Here is an 18526-nt window from a genome sequence, read left to right as displayed (position 1 = left end):
AAGACAGTTACAAAATACGCGGAGCAGCCACGTCAGAAAGTTCAATTTGACCTTTATGCTCTTGGAAGTGGTTAAGAGGACTGGATTTCAAATTTGCTAATTTAAAGTAGTCATTTTTTAATCAAACACGTGCAGACATCCTCCCACTCGAGCTCTCAATTGAACAATATTTTTAAAGGGCTGAACTTCTCATCTAAAAAGGAGCCCAACTTCTACATGTTGGAGGAGTATCAGATCATGAAGGAACTCATCCTAACACCATGAGAGAAACCTGCTTGATCCATTTTATAGCAAGTGGCAGTACAAATCAATATTATGTTGTCACCCCTCGTTCTCCTGTATTTAAAGTTGCATGTTATTACACGGTCCCTATTTCTAGTGGCATATCAATTGGATGTGTTAACGCTATTTCAAAGATACCTGGCTGCATGGAAGTATACGTCTACGGAATTTTTATTTGTTAGGCTAATGTTAAAGCAATTAAATACCAATCGAAAGTTTACTGGTTTGATTGCATTGTTTTGCACATCAGATAGCTTTAGAAAATGTCTCACCACTACTGATGAAGTATCACCATATTTCGCAAATATTTCCTCGGCATTCCACGTTTTAAATCTCATATGCCAGAAATGCTCAGCGAGATCCCCCCCCCCCGGGGGAGAAAGATCGGTGTTTTTCTTGTTGTCCACTGAGTTAGCTCGAGAAAGGAGGCAGTAATTTTCCTAATGCTCTCAAATTAGCTCTCTTGCAAACTAGTGTTGGTTTGTAATGGTGGAGATAATTTGCAGGGAGGAGTCGTGACTTCGCTTTGGAAGAGGAAGGGGAAAACACCTGAACACTGGGATTTGGAAAACTGAAACTTTCTTTCAGATTCCTTCAGTTTCTCGAGTTGCAGGAAATGCCCTTTGTGCAACTTCGTAAAGACACCTTGAAGTGGAGCATTTCGTGTGAACGGGGTTTGCAAAAGGAATTCTGATCTGAGTGCGTTTTGCATGTAACCGAAAAACTTGAATGTTTCAGCAATCGCTGAAGTTCACGAATCCTGAACTTGTCATTGATTTCTTGTCGCTGATACGTCTTCTACTGGCTGGAATGGTGCATTTTCTTCCCTTCCCTGTGGAGCCCTGCGTTTTATATATCCTCAAAAAGAAATTGCTTCATCTGAGCAACCAAGCCCGAAGCATCACATTTGTTACATGGCCTGTTTAAATTGTCTATAACTATTCAATCATATCTGATGGTCTCTTTAGCAGATTGTGTAAGGGGTTAACATGCTTCTCTGTAGATAGTAGTTTGTTTGATACATTTACAATACATTCGCTGCAATGGCTAAAGAACAGTGGGAAAAGTGGCTAGCAGAGGTGAGGTACTTCCATTGTTTTGTTGCGTATTTATCTGATCAGTATGATCATTTGGGGGCAATTGCACCTGGAACACAGTTAGCCCAATTAAAACAAACGCAGCAAATTCGCCTTTCAGCACAACTGGCGCTGTACTGTAGTGCCACCCCAATTCCCCAAACCAGGCTTTTTACTTCGACACCATCAGTCCTTCCAGATCTCAGTCAGATTTCATACTGGCGAGGTTTGTGGCTACTGTACACTACAGACAGTCCAAGGGAACTTCAAGAGCATTTTCTTTGCAGGGGACCAACAGAGGTTTTAACATGAAAATACAAATCGTCACCTTTCTTTCCAAAATATTTATGAATGGCTGGTAATCAGTGACCTTTATTAATTCTCTTCAGATCTCCAGTGCTTCCCTAGCTGCTTACTATGCCTCTTTGATTAATTATTTGTGTGATCCTGGGCAGGATAACCCCTCTATTTATTACATCTGCCGTGTAGTTAATGTCACTAATTTCAAAGCAGAGCTCTTTATTCGTTGGGGAGCCCCTTCCAATTGATATGTGTTTCTGTCCTGAAGTAATTATGTGAGAACAAGAACATTTAATGCCATCTGAAGTGACTGACTGACTGACCAATCATAGGGCAAGTGTCTGCTCATCCATCTTTTCCTTTTAATTTGCCATTAGCTAAAAGCATCTTCACAGAGATGTAATTGAAGCTACCTCTACCATTCAAATCTCGAAATAAGAAACGTTTGTAAACTTTACATGAGGCTCTATCTGAAGCCCAGTTTCATTTAATCCAAAAGCCCAGACAATAATTATAAATGCTCTGAATAATTCCTATATTGTAGTTAACAGATAGATGTAGGCTAATTCCCTCCTTATCATTAAGCCTCCATGTATATCAAATTGTGTTAAACCAAGACCTTTACTGAAAAGCCATGCACTTCAAGTTCAAAATAATAATATGAACATGCTATTCAGATGGCTGCTTTTGTTTGGCTTTCGATAACACGTCCCTGTGTGATTTGTAAAAGCATTTCGAAGTGATCTCTGGAAATGGTATTTCCTAGACGTTCTAACCATTGTCTTTGGCAAACTGAGCGCTCACACCATTGATTATCGTAAGAAAATCAAAATCAAATGGGAACACGTTGTCCGTGGATTCAGTGTAATTAAGTTACATTTGTTTGTTTTGTTCACTTCCTCTTTCCTGATTTCTTGGAGGATTTTTCCCATAAACGTCTACGCTGCTGGACTTAGTGGAACCAGGCACTTTCCCCTGACTGTTATTTGGACCATATGCTTTACACATTCATTCTCTTTCACTCTATTCTTCTGGGCACTAACTGCTAACACGTTATAGTCACCTTGAAATTTCCTCTGCTATTTTCCAATTAAAAGCTTAATAGCCCTGGTAACGGAGTTCATGTGGTGAAGTTTACCATGGCCCCTTCTTCTGAAAGGCTTTCTGCTGGGATCCCATTATGTGCTTGAATAAACCTTTTCTGAAAACAGAAATGGGACTCGGGGTTGTCAGGTGTTGGGTTACAATAGACTTTCAGGCAGGGGACATTTTACTAACATAAATACAAACCTGTCCCTATAGGGAGATGTTGTCAAATACTAGGATATGAAAAACATTCCCATCAAATATGAGAAAAGGATTACTGCACTATATCAAACGAGTATTTCAATTTAACCTCCCAATGTGCACTCAAGTGAGAGAGGGGCCCCCAGACCTAAGCCTGTGAATGTTAGCGGTAGAGAGATAGATATGTAACCAGATAGGTGAGAGACCTGGTGAGAGTCTCCCTGGGCTGGTATATGAAATCCATAACCTTGGAATACAGTTAAAATCCATATTTTAGAAAGATTTCATGTGGGGATCGCGAGATATGGATAGATAAGAGTCAGTTAGATACAGATATATACCCCCCATTCATTAGCTAGAACTGATCACTACAGTAGTTCCACGTATTACAGTACAAATATTTAAACATGAATTCACTTTCCGGATTCATTCCTTCAGTGCCTCACATGTATTGAATTCGTTAGCTTTTTCGCGCATGGCTTCTGTAGATTGCTGCGCAACATATTTTATTTTTTTAATTAACCTTTCAGGTATTTATTTGGGTGTATGGGTTAGGTGTCGCTACTTATTTTTCTCTATTTAAAAAAAACTGTTAAATTGTATTTTTTGCAAGAATTTCGGAGGGTTTAAAATTCCCTGTAGGGACTGTAAAATCATGGCAACGTGGTTTGTGGGCTATTTTCATTGTGAGACTCAGCTCAAACAACAGAAAAGAAATGTAGAACACAGAGAATACAAAAGAAATATTTTGTTGTATTCCTATTTGTCCGTGCTGCAAGATAATGGAATGTATTCTACACTCGATCAAACGCAGCTTTCTCCTAACCGTAAAGTTAGTCAGCAACAGATGAATTTGAGAATGGGATGCGGTCCCTGAAACTCGCCCCATAATACGATATAAATCAACCCACCCCGAAACTGGATAAATACTTAGGAGTAAAGTATTTTTAAATGGAATACGTAACAGAATGAAATACCATTTGCCTGTACACATACATCACACATTTATTCCCCCGGGCAGAATATTTTTAGACTTTAATTAGCAATATATTTTAAGTGTGCTAATTATACAATTAATTTAAAACAGCAGTTCCAGTATAAAAATCATTTCCTATTTCTTTTTCTTTTCTTTTTGAATAAAGTACGAAAACTATGAAGTGCTGCATTCAGCGCTTTAAATTAATTTCACTGTGTAACGTCCAAACAGAAGGTTATAAGTACACTAAGAAAACAAGTAACAAATGAAATGTTGATTCACTCGTCTAATAAACACCTGTAGTGAGTTTGTCCTCTCCACAAACTGGATTCACTTTCTTTCCTGCAATGTAATAATTCCACTTTGTTTTTAACTTCTCGCGGTCATCTTAGAAATATGTTTGTGAAACATCACGTTCGGAAGTGTTTTGAAAAATGATTTCTATTATGCATCAAACAAATTAATTAAGAGGCTGCGAATTTGATCTGAGTCGTGTCTCCTCTCTACAGGGACGGTTTGCCTATCAGTAGCCATCTTGGCGAGGAACATCAAAAACCAAGAGAAGGCGGACGATCCAGCCCGTAACTAAATAATAAGTGGAGGCTTAGATTTTATTAATGAAATGTGATCTGAGCTCGGCAGTTTAATAACTGGTGGGGGTATGGGTTAAGCGTGGGAGATTTCAAGATGGTAATTTCTAATGCAGCTTCTCTTTACCTTCGTCCTCTGACACTTGCATGATTATTGGTGAGTTGAGCAAATCCCTTTTAAAACCCTCAAGAACGCTGGCCGGCCCTGAGGGGCAGAGATTATTTTATTGAAGAAACTGTTTTTTGTGGGAGCTAGCGTGCTTGGTCGCGACTTCATCTTTGCAGTTGATGTGCTGATGGGGTTGACTGGGGTTCCTGGATCTGGGAGAGACTGAACTTAAGAAACGTCCCAAAGAGACCAAATACAGTAATTGCCTTCCTCGCTCCTAGCCTCCCCCACCGAAGTAGGCTGGGCACTCACGACTCCCACCCCAGCTGAACCTCCAACTCAGCAGCCTGCCCCACCAGTCTCCTTGCTAGGGAGGGAGAAACACCAGTTCCCTGCCCCTTCCTGGAGGAAACTTGTTTGGCAGTGGGAGAGACCATTTGCCCCGGAAAGAGGGGAACCCCCCCCCCTCCACATCGTCTTCCCAGCCGGTAGCAGCCGCCTAGGAGGCTGTGAGCGCCCCCTCCCCCAGTGGCGCCGGGCTGCAGGGAAGGTGAAGGGCAGGGAGCCGAGGGGAGGGAAGCAGAGTGAGGAGAGGGGGGCGCTCAGAGGGGAGGCTCCAGCGATAGGCAGAGTGCTCTCCGCCAGGTCCCAGCAGCAGCAGCCGGAGCCAGGGAACCCGCCTGCAGCAGCAGCAGCAGCAGCGCAGGGAGCAGGACTCGATGCAGCCGAGTGGATCGTGCCCGTAGCGCCCAGCGGGATTTAGCCAGCAGCAGCTGCCCGGCGCCCGTCGGGTCTGCCCCGCCGGAGCCAGCGAAGAGCCCTCGGCTCCGCCCCTGCCCCCGGCTCCCCCAGTGTCTCGCAGGCAGCGGCTGCTCGGCGGCCGCTCCCTTCCCAGCTCTGCCCCCCACCCGGCTGGGTTCCTGCGCGGGGCATGAACGGCTACGGCTCCCCGTACCTGTACATGGGCGGCCCGGTGTCCCAGCCGCCCCGGGCCCCCTTGCAGCGCACCCCCAAGTGCGCCCGCTGCCGTAACCACGGCGTGCTGTCCTGGCTGAAGGGCCACAAGCGCTACTGCCGCTTCAAGGACTGCACCTGCGAGAAGTGCATCCTCATCATCGAGCGCCAGCGGGTCATGGCCGCGCAGGTGGCGCTGCGCCGGCAGCAGGCCAACGAGAGCCTGGAGAGCCTCCTCCCGGACTCTCTGCGCGCCCTGCCCGGGCCGCAGCCGCCGGCGGCCAGCGCCGACGGCGCCCCGCAGAGACCCGCCGCCGAGCTGGCTGCCCTGCGCGGCTGGGCCTCCGAGCAGCCCGCAGCCCTGCAGGCGCAGCTCCCCAAAACAGGTAAGCGCCAGGGGGTGGGGCGGCGCCGCGACCTGCGGGAAGGGCTGGCGGGCTCCGGGTCTCACCACAGCCCGCAGGCAGCAGGTGGGCGTGAGAGGATCTGGCTGCTACCGCAGTGAGAGAGGGGCTTTACGGAGATGCCTGGACACCGGGCGGGGAGGGTCTCTGGATCCCACAGGCGCCGCGATCCCAGCGGTCTCTCCAAGGTGGGGAAGGACCCTGAGAGGGAAGGGGGCAGCGGGGCGGGGAGAGCTCTCCATAGCAGGTGGGTATGGGCCCCCAAGAGGCAGGCAGGTTGGTTCCCCAGGGCAATGAGCGCTGTGTCTAGCGCCTCACTCCAGGCCGGAGGTTGCACAAGGTCCGCACGCAGACAGCCTGCAGCGGTAGATCCTTGCAGGTAGATGTGTGTGTGGGCGGGCGGGGGGCGGATATAGGAGGAGGGTGATTATCCACACCAGGAGTTCTGACCGCTGCACTGCGTCCCTTCGGAGCCCGATTCTGATCTCACTGACCCCATAGTCACTTGTGGGGAATTATTTCTGCTTCACGACGGTGTCTGCGGATCAGATTCAAGGCCTGGGTGTTTGGGGAAGTAGGTACTGACCAGCTGCTAGCTTTCGAGAGAGAGGAGCTGGCTTTTTTGGGCGGGGGTTTCTTATTAAATCGGATCGGTTTTCAGGACTTGTATTATTAAACCAGACTGACAATGAACGGTCGGGCTGGCCCGGGGTTCTAAACCTGAAGCGGGGCCATTGGGAAATGATGAGAAGGAAATAGTATTCAGCCTGCAACTGACCCCAGCTGCTTACTAGGCGCGGGCAGTATATGGAATCAGATAGGTCCGATTCCCTCATATTCACAATATGTTCACAGGGGGGAGAGTAGTCTCATTTCACTGCAGAATCTCAGGCTGGTGTTTCCTCACGGGAAACCCACCGGTAGAAACCGAATACTCGATTTAATTCACTTCGGGCCATATCCTTTACTTGGCTTTAGTTCAGTCATTTCCAATGGATTTCAATGGGAGACTGGAGTCTGCATACCTTTACACGTACAAACAGCACTTCTTGAAGTGAGTGGTCCTATTGAAATCAGTGGGACGTAGTAATGTGAGCGAAGACTATTTACTAGTAAGAGAGCGAGGGACGGGGCTCCTAGAACCAGTGCAAACGCTTCCGGTTATGTAAGGATCTCAGGAGTTGCTCCAGAATTACAGCCCGGACACGTTAAGGTCAGGCAGCACTTTGCATGTCCCAATAGCGGTACGGATCCCTAATGCGCCAGGTCTGAGCTTGGAAGCTGCTGGACGTTAGAGTCCCAACATGACGCCTGCCTCTGCCAGGCAGGATGCCACAACTCATGTCATCAGGTGGATCTTTAGACAAGCATTTGACTTTGCCCTATGTAGGGTGGAGAAAACCGTTTACGCAAAACAATGTGTGTCTTTCCCACTCCGAGGCGCCCCTTTGGAGGCCGGAGAACAATTTACATTTAAACCTCGGGCTTCCAATTTAACCGCCGCCTTTGTTGATTTTCATCGCCTGGCTCCAAATAACAACCAACTAAAAGGCCCGCTATTAACAGTTTCCGGCCTGAGCGGCTGTGCTGGTGAACTGGGCTGCAGTGAGGAAGGGGGCTTGTGATGTACAGTGTTTCCTGCGTGAGCAATTAGGAGTTACCTAGTTTGGGTGCACAGCTGTTAAATGTGTTTCATGAAGTTCTTTTTGAAGCTGATCGCTTTGGTGGGAACCCATTTCTGTGCTTCCGACGTACAGAATAAATAAATAGCGATGTATCCAGGTTCAGTCGTTGAAATTAACTAACGAGCTGCGGGGAAGGGCAAGGAAACGTATTTAGTCAACATTATTCGCAATATATTACTAGTAACAACTGACTTGTATATGTATTATTTATTGTTCAACATCTCGAAACCACTCGGAATTTACACCATATCCCATTATAACTGCTAATCTGAAATTCATCATCTGAAAACTTTAGGGCTTGCACTTTTTTGTTCAACTAAATGATTTAAGAAGCGGGTAAGCTTTCCCCTCTCCAGGACCAGAGGCTCCAAGAACAATTCACCAATCACTATCTAAAGCCATAACAATAAACCATAAAACATAAATTTGCAGCTTCATCAAAAGAATAAGGGACGGAACTGGCACTTTTGTTTTATTTTAAGAGCAGTCAATAATAAGAAAGAGTTTGGGACGTGTCATAAGGAAAATGAGATGTTATATAATCTTATAATATGTTTAGATGCCTTTGACCTCCACGCCACACAAATAGAGACATATTTTCCCCTCTTTCATTAAATTTAATTCTCTAAAATTAGAAAATTATGCGAAGGGGGTAGGTAAGTGAGGCAGGGTTTTTGGACTAAATTGCAAATCTGAGGCTCAATCGATTGAGACTTCGTTTGAAAAGTCTCTGAATCTGGCCCTTTAAAATATTTCTCTGTGCACAAGTTATAAATATAATGTTGCTCTTGAGTGAAAATAGCACAAGGTTGATGCAGGGAGGAAACATTTCTGGGGAAAAACAAACTGAAGCCTTTTTCACTGGATACCGGACGAGAGCACGCACTTTAAAAATACAAACTTGCAGGTAACAGCAACAGGAGCACAAAATGAATGCGTCTGTTCAAGACAAGATTTTTTTTCCAGGGGGGTCAAAACCAAATTTAGCCCACAAAAGAGACAAAACTCTTTTAAACGACCAAGGGGCTACCGAAGGTAGATCGGTCACAATTAATTATTATTCATTTATCGCGGTTTGAAGATGGTTTGCGCACTGGGTAGTTTAACTTGACTTAGCAATTTTCAACTATACCTACAGCATCCTTTTCCCGGACATTGCAATTGTTTCACTTCTTAGTCTTCGAGGAGACGGAAATTTAGCCAAAAGGCTACGAACCTCTGGAAAAAAACCAGTTGGATTTGTGACGGTCTCTCCCCATCAGTCTCTCAGCTCGTGGGTGTTTCTGTAACAACAGCCTCAGCCCAGCCTGCTTGCTCTGCGAGAGCCAAAAATAAGAGTCACTGCCAGGGTGGGATACTGCGGTGAGGCTCTCCCCTCCACCCCTATTATTCCTTCCTTCCACCTCCACATGATGTAACGGGTGGATGGAAAAAGAAAGCCAAGGGGGAGCTGAGCATCTCTCGACGCCAGATCTTTTCCGTGGTGCTTTAAGAGCGAGGGAGCCCAGAACCCTAAACTGGCATCTCCCATGGACTTTTACAAACCTCAGCCCCTTCCTAACAGGGAAAGGAGGGGGACGGATTCTCGTGGACCCGGGGGGCTGCTGCGCGCCGCGCTCCAGTGGTTAGGGGAGAAGGGCGGGCAGAGTTAAGGCCAATTTGGCTGAAATGTTTTCAGGGAAGTTTCTCCGAACTCTGACCTTCCCAGGCTCTTTGCACCGTAGACAGCGTTTGGCATTTGGTCCCCCTTGTCCTCATTCCCAGAGGGCAGGACAGAAATGATGTTGCTTGCAGCAGATCTGTTGGTGGGGCCCTGGCTGGGTGATACATGGGGGGGGGGGTCGTTTCCGGAGATAAATTAAAACTGGATCACGGTAATTAAGGGGGGGGGCGGATGAGAGAAATAGGCCTTATTTTTCCCCTCTGAACAAAATGGGGCACGATTAATAATATATATGGGGTCGGAGGGAGGAAAGGCATCCACGGGCCCGATCCTGCAGAGTCTGATGATTACCCTAGTGAGGTCAAAGACTCCAAAGCGGGGGTGCCTCGGGCTTTGTAAGGCCAGGCGCAGAGATCGCGCTCAGTGCCACTAGTTTGGGGCATTTAATTCTCCGAGCCCCTGTGCAGCCGGCCGGGCTTTTCCATCCTCCCCAAGGTCGGCTCGCACTCTGCTAAGGGCTCAGGAAGGAGCCCGCAGGGAGCTGAAGAAGGGCCGATGTCCCGGCAGGACGCACCTCCTTGCCTATCCTTGACCCCAGGCTTTCACCTAGTTGTGTTTCGTGTTCGTTCCGTTCTCGTCAGCTACGACAGCCCGCGGCGCTGTGCGGGGCCTTGAGTTGTCTCGTCTTCGCCTTGGGCAGGCCCGGCGCCCGTGACCGTCATGTGAAGGGTTTGCACCGTGCCCGGTATTGCTGACTCCTCTTGCATGAGAGCCGGGGCGCTCGTCGGGTCGGCAAGTCAGTGCGACGGGGCAGAGAATGGCCGAGGGACGGGAGTAGCCCGGGACCGAGGGCAAACCTTCCGCTGGTGCCAGGGCGAGCGGGACGGAGCCTAACGTAGCGCCGAGAACGTGGGTTCAACCCGCGGCGCGGCGGCCCAGTTGTGTCCCAGCAGATAGCTCGGCACCTACCTTCCCGCGGACGGGCGCGAGTGGGGGCCCCGTGGGTAGATTCCAGCCGTGCGCGGCGCATCCCTCCCGTGACACTGCTGAACACGAGCCCCCATCAGATAGGGTCAGTTCATAAATGCGGCACCTCCAGGAGCTGAACCTTGTCTGAGTCGTGTTAACCTGGAGCCAGGTCCCTCTTTTCATCCGCTCTTGGCCTTTAGCCCCGCACTTGACTCCCAGCCCCCCCCGCTGCTAGGTTCACTCACCTCTCCCCGGCCTGGAATATAGGGAGTATTCCCACCCCGAGGGACTCGTTTACGGCTCTGCAAACGCAACCCTAACCTGCGGAAGCGTTGCCACTTCCCTCCCACCCCATCCAAGGCTCTCGACATGAACAGATCTCACGCCGTACCCATCGCCACATCCCCATCCTCCCCAAGCGTTTGCGAAGGGAGGTGATCAAGAACAGACCAGCGACACTTACAAATACGGGGGAAGGAAATGCCACGAAAATCTCTGTTCTGCTCCTTCCAGAAAGTGCAACAGAAATAATCTCCGCCAGCAGGATATAAATCTGGCGCACAGAAGCGATGTTGACTTGCACACTCAACTTTTCTTTTGCCTGATATATGAACTTCCCAGTTTAAAAGATTACTGTAATCACAGGAGGACAGTGTAAATCGAATCGGATAGCAATAACTTTTGGAGAAGGTCAGGCTCAAGTGGAATGTTACCAAGCAACAGGCATTTTGTTTGCAAAATACAATCAAAGAGCATTGATGAGAAATTTTTCCCTGCCAGCCAGTCAGCACTTTCTGCTAACAGCTTTACAAGGCGGAAAAAAAAAGAGTAAATCGTCATAAATCAAACTGTCCGCAGCTCTCCGAGCCCCTTCCCTCAATGGTGTTGCACTTCATGGAAAGCGAGGAAGATTTTGTCCATCTTCACTTCAGCTGCCTCCCCGGATGCAAGACCTTCGAAACCTGCTCCCCAAATGACTCTAATTACTCGCATTTTTAACTAAGGTTGCAATTCACGGGGCTCATTCGGAAGCTGCCTGGTTGCTTTGCATTGATTGTAAATAGACTTCCTTTACAATCAAAGGGAAATAGAAAGCAAAGATGATCTATCTCAAAGCAGCTGAACACCCATCTGGAGAGTTCTTTTTAAAACCGGATTAACCATTCCATTTCTTAATTCACAGAGTTATAGAAATTGGAGATGGGAGACACCTTTTAGATCATCTTCCCTTATAGTGTATGGTTCCTAGATACCAAAATGAATAGCACACTAGAGAGAGGTAACAGGATTGTTCCCTAGGATATATTAACTAGTGCTTTGTCCAGTCTTTTATGTTTCTGACGATTAAGTCCATCTAGTGTTTCCTGATTTAGGGTCAGGTTCTAATACCCTTTGCTTTGACTACTTTACTCCTGGAAAGTCCTGAATGCTTGAATAGGGTTACTTTCCAAGTGAAGTTCAGCCCTTGACCCTTAGACTATAGTTTTATTTTCTTAATTTCTTCCCACTACGTTACACCTCTTGTGCCAATAATTCTTCCTCCTTATATTTTCACCCTTCGCATAAACACAGGTGTCATATCCCTGCCCCTCAGCAATGATTAGTGCTTGTAAACAAAAACTGTGAAGTAATATTGGGCCTTTAGTTGATTTCAGTGCTAGGTTTTGCTTAAAACTCACAGCACAAGGTTGCATGTGGGGAAAAAATGTTTAGGAATAATCACTAAAATAGGGAAAGGAAATTTGCAATGAAGTGGGCTTAATTTTTTTTTTAACTATGTACAAGTTTCACAGGGATCTATGGTATTTTCATCTCAGTTCGTTACCAGGATAACAGTAGATATGGGTGAGCTCTAGGTAAACCGGGGTTGCAGGTAGATTCCCTCCCAATCAGTAAGAATAGCAGGATTTAACCTGAAATATTAGACGTGTTTCAGTGAAGGAATGAACTGACGAGAATGGCTTTTTGTCTTGCTATCTTTCTTAGGTAGTTATATGGATCTGAATGTCTCATAATCATTAATGTATTTATGTTTAAGGAAAAGGTATATCGTGCTAGACATCTCCCTCAAAGCTCACAGTCCCTGTGTTCATGTATGTATACATCTATACAACTATAGATACACACTTCTCATTGCTCTGTGTATGTTCATGTGTATATATCTGGCTCTCTCTAGTCTATACCCATATCTAGCTATAAAATGTGCGTGCGTGAGAGAGAAATATTATGGAAGTTCTCCATAATTAGTATAAAAAAGGAAAGTGATTCTCTTTGGTTACCTCAAGGCTAATAAAAAAGAGTACTGAATACAAGCAATCTGAAACAGCATATATTTTATTAAAAACAATACTTAGAGTTGCCTGAGTCCAAGGTTTCTTCTATTAAGCAGATCACTTTCAGGAGAAGTTAGTGAATATCACAGAAAGATACAATGGACTAACAACAATATATAAATTCATTTTTAATGAAGTGTATATTTTAGTAGTTGAAGACTCATCCTATATTTTGGAGTAATACAAAATTAAAGTTCTAGGTGCGGTTATTCTGCATGTTGTATTTCTACATTTTTGTGCCAGAATATTTGTATGGATTTGTAATATACCTTTCCAACTCCTTGATTATTTAGGTTGTTCTCCTCCCATTGCAAATATGTAAAAAAAAAAAAAAAAGTCTTATCTCAACAATTTCCAATAAAAAGAAGGATATTAACCAACAAAAGCTTCCCTTTGCTGAACACCACTTGGACACCATCTATGCATTTTAAAGCTAATTAAAAAAACCACAAAATATGAAAGCCCTAAAGTAATAATTTCCCAGGACTGCGGCTGTATTTCACTGATTTGGGAGATGTAATATGAATATATTTCCCATATATTTGCTATGTTATGGTGCCCAGTATTAAATGTAAACTACATAGCAATAAATACATTTTGGAAACTGAGAATGCTTCTGAAATATACTTACTTGCATTCAATTTACATGATAGTATAGTGGTATTTTGCATGTAAATTTACTATGCTATAGTGACCAATATAATCTTCCTCAAGTGCCTGTGTACCAGAAATAACTATGCAAGGGCAAGAGCTGTTGTAACTTATTTTCCAAGCTCTGTCCTGGGACCCTCCACATGTAAAATTCCCATTAAAGTTAATGGAAGCTACACTTGAAGACTGCATGATCAGGTCTTTAAAGTCTGTGCACTGCAACAGTTGGGTGTCTTCAGAGGATGGAGGTAGGTAGCATATGGAGTTCCAAGAGTTCTCCCCTAATACTGGCTGGCTTACACAAAGTTTTTACATTGGTGCAATCACCTTGTACATGCACACTCAGATCAATTTAAAAATGTTTCTATCATTTTAGCTTGTGTTTGAGTACATTTCCTGTTTCCCTTTCCCCGTCTTCTTTTGGTGCTAAGCAGAAATGATACACATTGTTTTTTATTTGATACAACAGCATGTGAAATTATAACTTCTGTTCATAGCCTAATTGTGCATCAGAGGTGGCCATGATGCATAAACTGGTAGGGCCTGAACTTCACATTGCTTTTTAACATCTGTTTTGCAAACTTTAAAGGTAACTGAACTTTTCTTAATGATTGTCATATATGCTGGATTTACAGTGAGAGGGTGATAAGGGGGATATGAAATCTCCATAAGGATTTTTTCCTTGCTGAATTCCTTTGCAATTATTCCATCAGGTGGTGGGGTTTGCTCCTCTGTAGAATGAACCATGCATATGCCAGGAACTCTGCAGGAAGCCAGGACCATTCCCATATAAGCCCTGTATTTCTGTGCTGGTTCTGGAGCCCCAGTATTTCTCCTTCCAGTCAAATTCACTACCAGGGCCTCCTCTACACCAGGGTGCACCCAAGACGAGCTGCAAAGGAAAGCTCCCTCACAGCAGATGTGTGTTTGTGTGTGACAAAACAGTAATACAGCCCCAGATTTGGGAATTTCCTCAGGGCTAGTGGAGGACTTGTGAATCCCATGTGCTCCTCCCACTCCTGTATTCCCACCTATCACAGGCCTGCTCAGGCTTGTTTCCTTTCCCAAATGGTGGTCTGTCTGAGAGACCTCAGAAAGGGGAATGTTGTCACAAAGTTGACTAAACCCTTATTCTGTGTGGGAGCAGATCTCAGAGGCTGAGCTGGCCAATAATAATACATTGAGTCAGCACCATGATAAAATGAACACTTCCCTATCTGGGTGATTACTACGGAAGAGATTCCATGCAGGGGGCAGACGGGGCACTCAGGCTTGCAGACAGACAAGCCTATCTGAAGTTATTTACAGTTTTGAATGAGTGGTTATGAGCATGATTTTTCAGTCCAAAGCTCTTCGCTTGTTCCGTGCTACTTCCTTGCGCTAGTAGGGCTGATAAATGAGTTGGCCTCATTTTAGTGCAGTTTTGCAACAACATGTTTTAAGGCTTTGCTCAGTGTTTATTTTGAAAAAATAAGGGCCAGATTCTGCTAATCTCACACTGAGCACCAGCAGCATACTCCACGTTGAGCCTGAGTGAAATCACTGAGTTGTTCAGGGAATAGGGTACTACTCTGCATAAGTCAGGTGGGTTGAGTCTGGTCCTTAGTGAAATAACAGTGAATATCTCCCAGCAAAATATATTGTCACCTTTCTCTTTAAACCAGGACAGTTGCTTCATTGGCATTTTTGTTTGTTTGTTTGTTTCTACCAAGGGGTCACATTGAAAATGGTTCCAAATCTTACCAAACTCTGACCAAGTTTTTCAAAAGTGACCAGTGATTTTAGGTGTCTCCATTTTTGGATGCCCAGCCTGAGCCACCTGATATTCAGAAGGGCCTGATATTCAGAGGGCGGGGGCTCAGCATTTCTGAAAATCAGACACCTTTAAGGTATCCCAAGTTGGACATGCAAAAAACGATGTACCTGAAATCATGAGACACTTTAGAAAATCTTGGCCTCCTTTTCTATAGCATACAATATTAACTAGCATATAATAGATTATAGTTTAGTTGATATTCACAGAACTAGTGCTTCATGCACCTAAGGGGCAAATCCTACCCCTTTCCCTATGCCACAGACATAGTGGGAATAGTATGGTCTTCTGCACAGGGTAAGAGTGCAGGTGTAGGAGAGATGAGACAGGGGGGGCTATTTGCCCCAGTACGCCCCTGAGCTGTGCTCTATGGGTTGGGGGGGCTGGCTTGTGCAGGGACAAAGGTGGAGTGTGCTGGCGACGAGGCTTCTTCAACATTGAAGCAGTAGTAGTTGTGGATGGCTTCACTAATGCGGTTTGGCCTAGTGGGGATTATTCTTGTGCTCCAAGTTCTCTAAGAATTCTTCAGCACACAGTCCATTCACTAAGAGCATGATGTAGTCCTAAGGGAACACTGATCTGAAAGAGTTAAAATGCCTTTGGGGGAAGGTTGGCATTCAGATGATGTACTGCTGTCTTATGCCTGCGAATCTCAGTTAGGAATGGCAAATCTTGCACTCAGCAGGAATAGTAGAAATTGAGTCTACCAAATCCATTCTCTTTCTATATATTTTAGAAAGACTAAGGTATTTACAAGGGGATATCAAATGAGAAGTGGATGTCCTCTCAGATCAGCTAGTCCTCACTGGAGAGCATCATGCTTGTTGAGCACTGGTATTTTATCATTAGCATGGCAAAGAGAAAGGGGTTTGGGTGCAGATTTTTAAGGTAGGCACAATGGAAATAGGATATCCACTTAATTAAATCTTTTATGGAAATCTCAGGAAATTCTTTCCTTCAATAAATTCTTGCTTCATTCTTGTTAAAAATGTATAATACAATGTTTAAAAATTTTTTTTGGACTCTGTGAAAGGATTAACCCAACTACCTTTTACTTTACAGACATGACTGAGGAACGGTTGGGTGATACAAGTGGAACAGACAATGCTGAGACCTACAGTGACAAAGACACAGATCAAAGGAACTCCCCTGATGTGACAAAAGCCAAAAGCTGCTTCACTCCCGAGAGCCCTGAAATAGTGTCAGTGGATGAAGGTGGTTATGCAGTCCAGAAAAATGGAAGCAGTGCTGAGAGCAGACCAGACAGTCCCAAGTACCATGCAGAACAGAATCATTTCCTGATAGAAGGTCCATCGGGGACAGTCTCTCTGCCTTTCAGTTTGAAGGCCAACAGACCGCCTCTTGAAGTGTTAAAAAAAATCTTCCCCAACCAAAAGCCAACTGTGCTTGAATTAATCTTGAAGGGCTGTGGGGGTGATCTGGTAAGTGCTGTTGAGGTCCTTTTGTCCAGCCGATCTTCAGTAGCTGGTGGGGACAGAACTTCTACAGAATCAGATGGTCTTGTTTTGCCTTCCAATAGGCACATTTTTGAACACACACTGAGTTCATATCCTATCTCCTCTTCTAAATGGTCTGTAGGATCAGCCTTTAGAGTTCCAGACACATTGAGATTCTCCACTGATTCTAGTAATGTTGTGCCCAATCCTTTGGCTGTACCTTTACAGCACCCTTTCCCACAGCCCCCACGATACCCACTGATGTTGAGAAACACTTTGGCGAGAAATCAGTCCAGTCCTTTTCTACCTAATGATGTCACTTTATGGAACACCATGACACTACAGCAGCAATACCAGCTGAGGTCCCAGTATGTCAGCCCTTTCTCTAGTAATTCTGCCAGTGTATTCCGAAGTTCACCTGTCCTTCCTACTCGCTCATCAGAAGATCCCAGGATCTCAATCCCTGATGATGGATGTCCAATTGTGTCTAAACAACCTATTTATACAGAAGATGACTATGATGAAAGATCTGATTCTTCAGACTCTAGAATACTCAATACATCATCTTAGAATGACACTTGACATAAGTAAGTGATATTTGCAATTCAGCTGAACTACTGGGCAACAAGAGGAGGGACATTCTCTATGAAACCCTTGCAATTATATAAAAAAGTGACTTTGTGTGGTACTGTACTGTAGCAATAAAGAAATAACTTATTTAATTTCTTGCACTTCACTGGAAAATGCCAAATAGCTATATTCTATGGCTTTAGTGCTGAATGTTTATTACAAAGGAAGATCCTAATGCTAAGAATAATTATGGGAAAGCTGGGAGTGTGGAAGATTTATAATGGAACCTACAGCTGAAGGTCTGCCTTGCCCCTTAACACAGACAACCGAGAATGTTGAAATAGAATACTTGAATGCTGTTTTAAAAGAGAGGACTCCTCAGGACATAAGAAATCAAAAGAACGTAGTTCAACTGCAAATGGACTACACAGGGACCTTTTATTCTTATGCCAATAATCATTCTTGCATTTAACAAAAAAACCCCTAAACAAATCAAAATGACTTACTGCACACAAGACTGGAGTGAACTGCTTCTGTGCTGTTCAAGCTTGGACACTTTTTAGAGACAAATAATATTAAGACTTATTCTTTTCACATGGCTAGATCGAAACAAGTGTAATGTCAGTGTAAAACCAATTACAGCTGTGAATTGCATGAAATGTATTGTGAAATGAACACAGGATTAAACATTGTCAGGTTAATGTAGCATGCTAAGGACTCTAGAAAAATAAACTAAGAAGATTATCTTGGTTTATGTCATTTATATTTGGGCAAAGAACATTTCTAACAAGAGGGCAAGAGCCTCAGCTGGTGTAAATATGGCTAGCTTCATTGACTTCAATGGAGCCAGGCCAAATTGCACCATTTGAAGATCTGGCCATTAAGTTGAAGCCAGTGAATGAACCTGACTAACAGTACGCAAATGCTGTGGAGAGGCTAGTAGCAGCATGGCAATTTGTGTTTGTCCCCACACTACAAATGCGGTCATCGAGTAAGCTAAGGTGTCTTGGAGATACATGTTGCAGAATCTGGCGAGTTGGCTGAGTAAAGCAGAATTTGTGGTAGTAGAAGTGAGCAGAAAAAAAATGGTGTTTCTTCATAGCTCCTTTTCATCATAGGCTCCAGTAGCATAAAGGAGCGAGGATGCCAGTTATGTGGTGTTAGAAAACATTTCTTTAAACTAGTACTTTTGAGCGAATTGCAATTTCACCTCAGTATGTTTACATATTTAGGAGCAATTAACGCTGCCCCCATCAAATATCCAGTAGACCGGCATTAAGGACCTCTAAAGTGAACAATTAATATTCAGGGTTTCTCATCAAAGTATCATCTAGATTTCAGTATCATTATTTTCAGCCTTTAGATAATGATCCACACCTCTGTAACAATTGATTTTTGCTGGCACCT

General features: G+C 44.7%; 1 protein-coding gene and 1 long non-coding RNA gene across 2 annotated transcripts in view; both read left to right on the top strand.

Annotated features, from left to right (window-relative positions):
• LOC137166788 (uncharacterized) overlaps positions 1-2242 on the top strand; it is a 2533-nt gene extending 291 nt beyond the window's left edge. Inside the window, exon 2 of the long non-coding RNA XR_010923819.1 lies at positions 871-2242. This is a non-coding gene — a long non-coding RNA (uncharacterized lncRNA). The remainder of the gene's footprint in view (positions 1-870) is intronic.
• A 3291-nt stretch (positions 2243-5533) lies between these two features.
• Positions 5534-17855, top strand: DMRT3 (doublesex and mab-3 related transcription factor 3). Its single transcript, XM_067568608.1, has 2 exons — positions 5534-5960; positions 16155-17855. The coding sequence occupies exons 1-2, from the start codon at positions 5552-5554 to the stop codon at positions 17117-17119; spliced, it is 1374 nt and encodes a 457-aa protein (XP_067424709.1). The 5' UTR covers positions 5534-5551; the 3' UTR covers positions 17120-17855.
• Positions 17856-18526: the final 671 nt, after the last annotated feature.

This window comes from Emydura macquarii, unplaced genomic scaffold, assembly GCF_026122565.2.
Source record: "Emydura macquarii macquarii isolate MOO-44397 ecotype Brisbane River unplaced genomic scaffold, CSIRO-AGI_Emac_v2 contig_2897, whole genome shotgun sequence".
NCBI classification, from domain to species: domain Eukaryota; kingdom Metazoa; phylum Chordata; order Testudines; family Chelidae; genus Emydura; species Emydura macquarii.
This window is presented reverse-complemented; position numbering and strand designations above follow the sequence as displayed.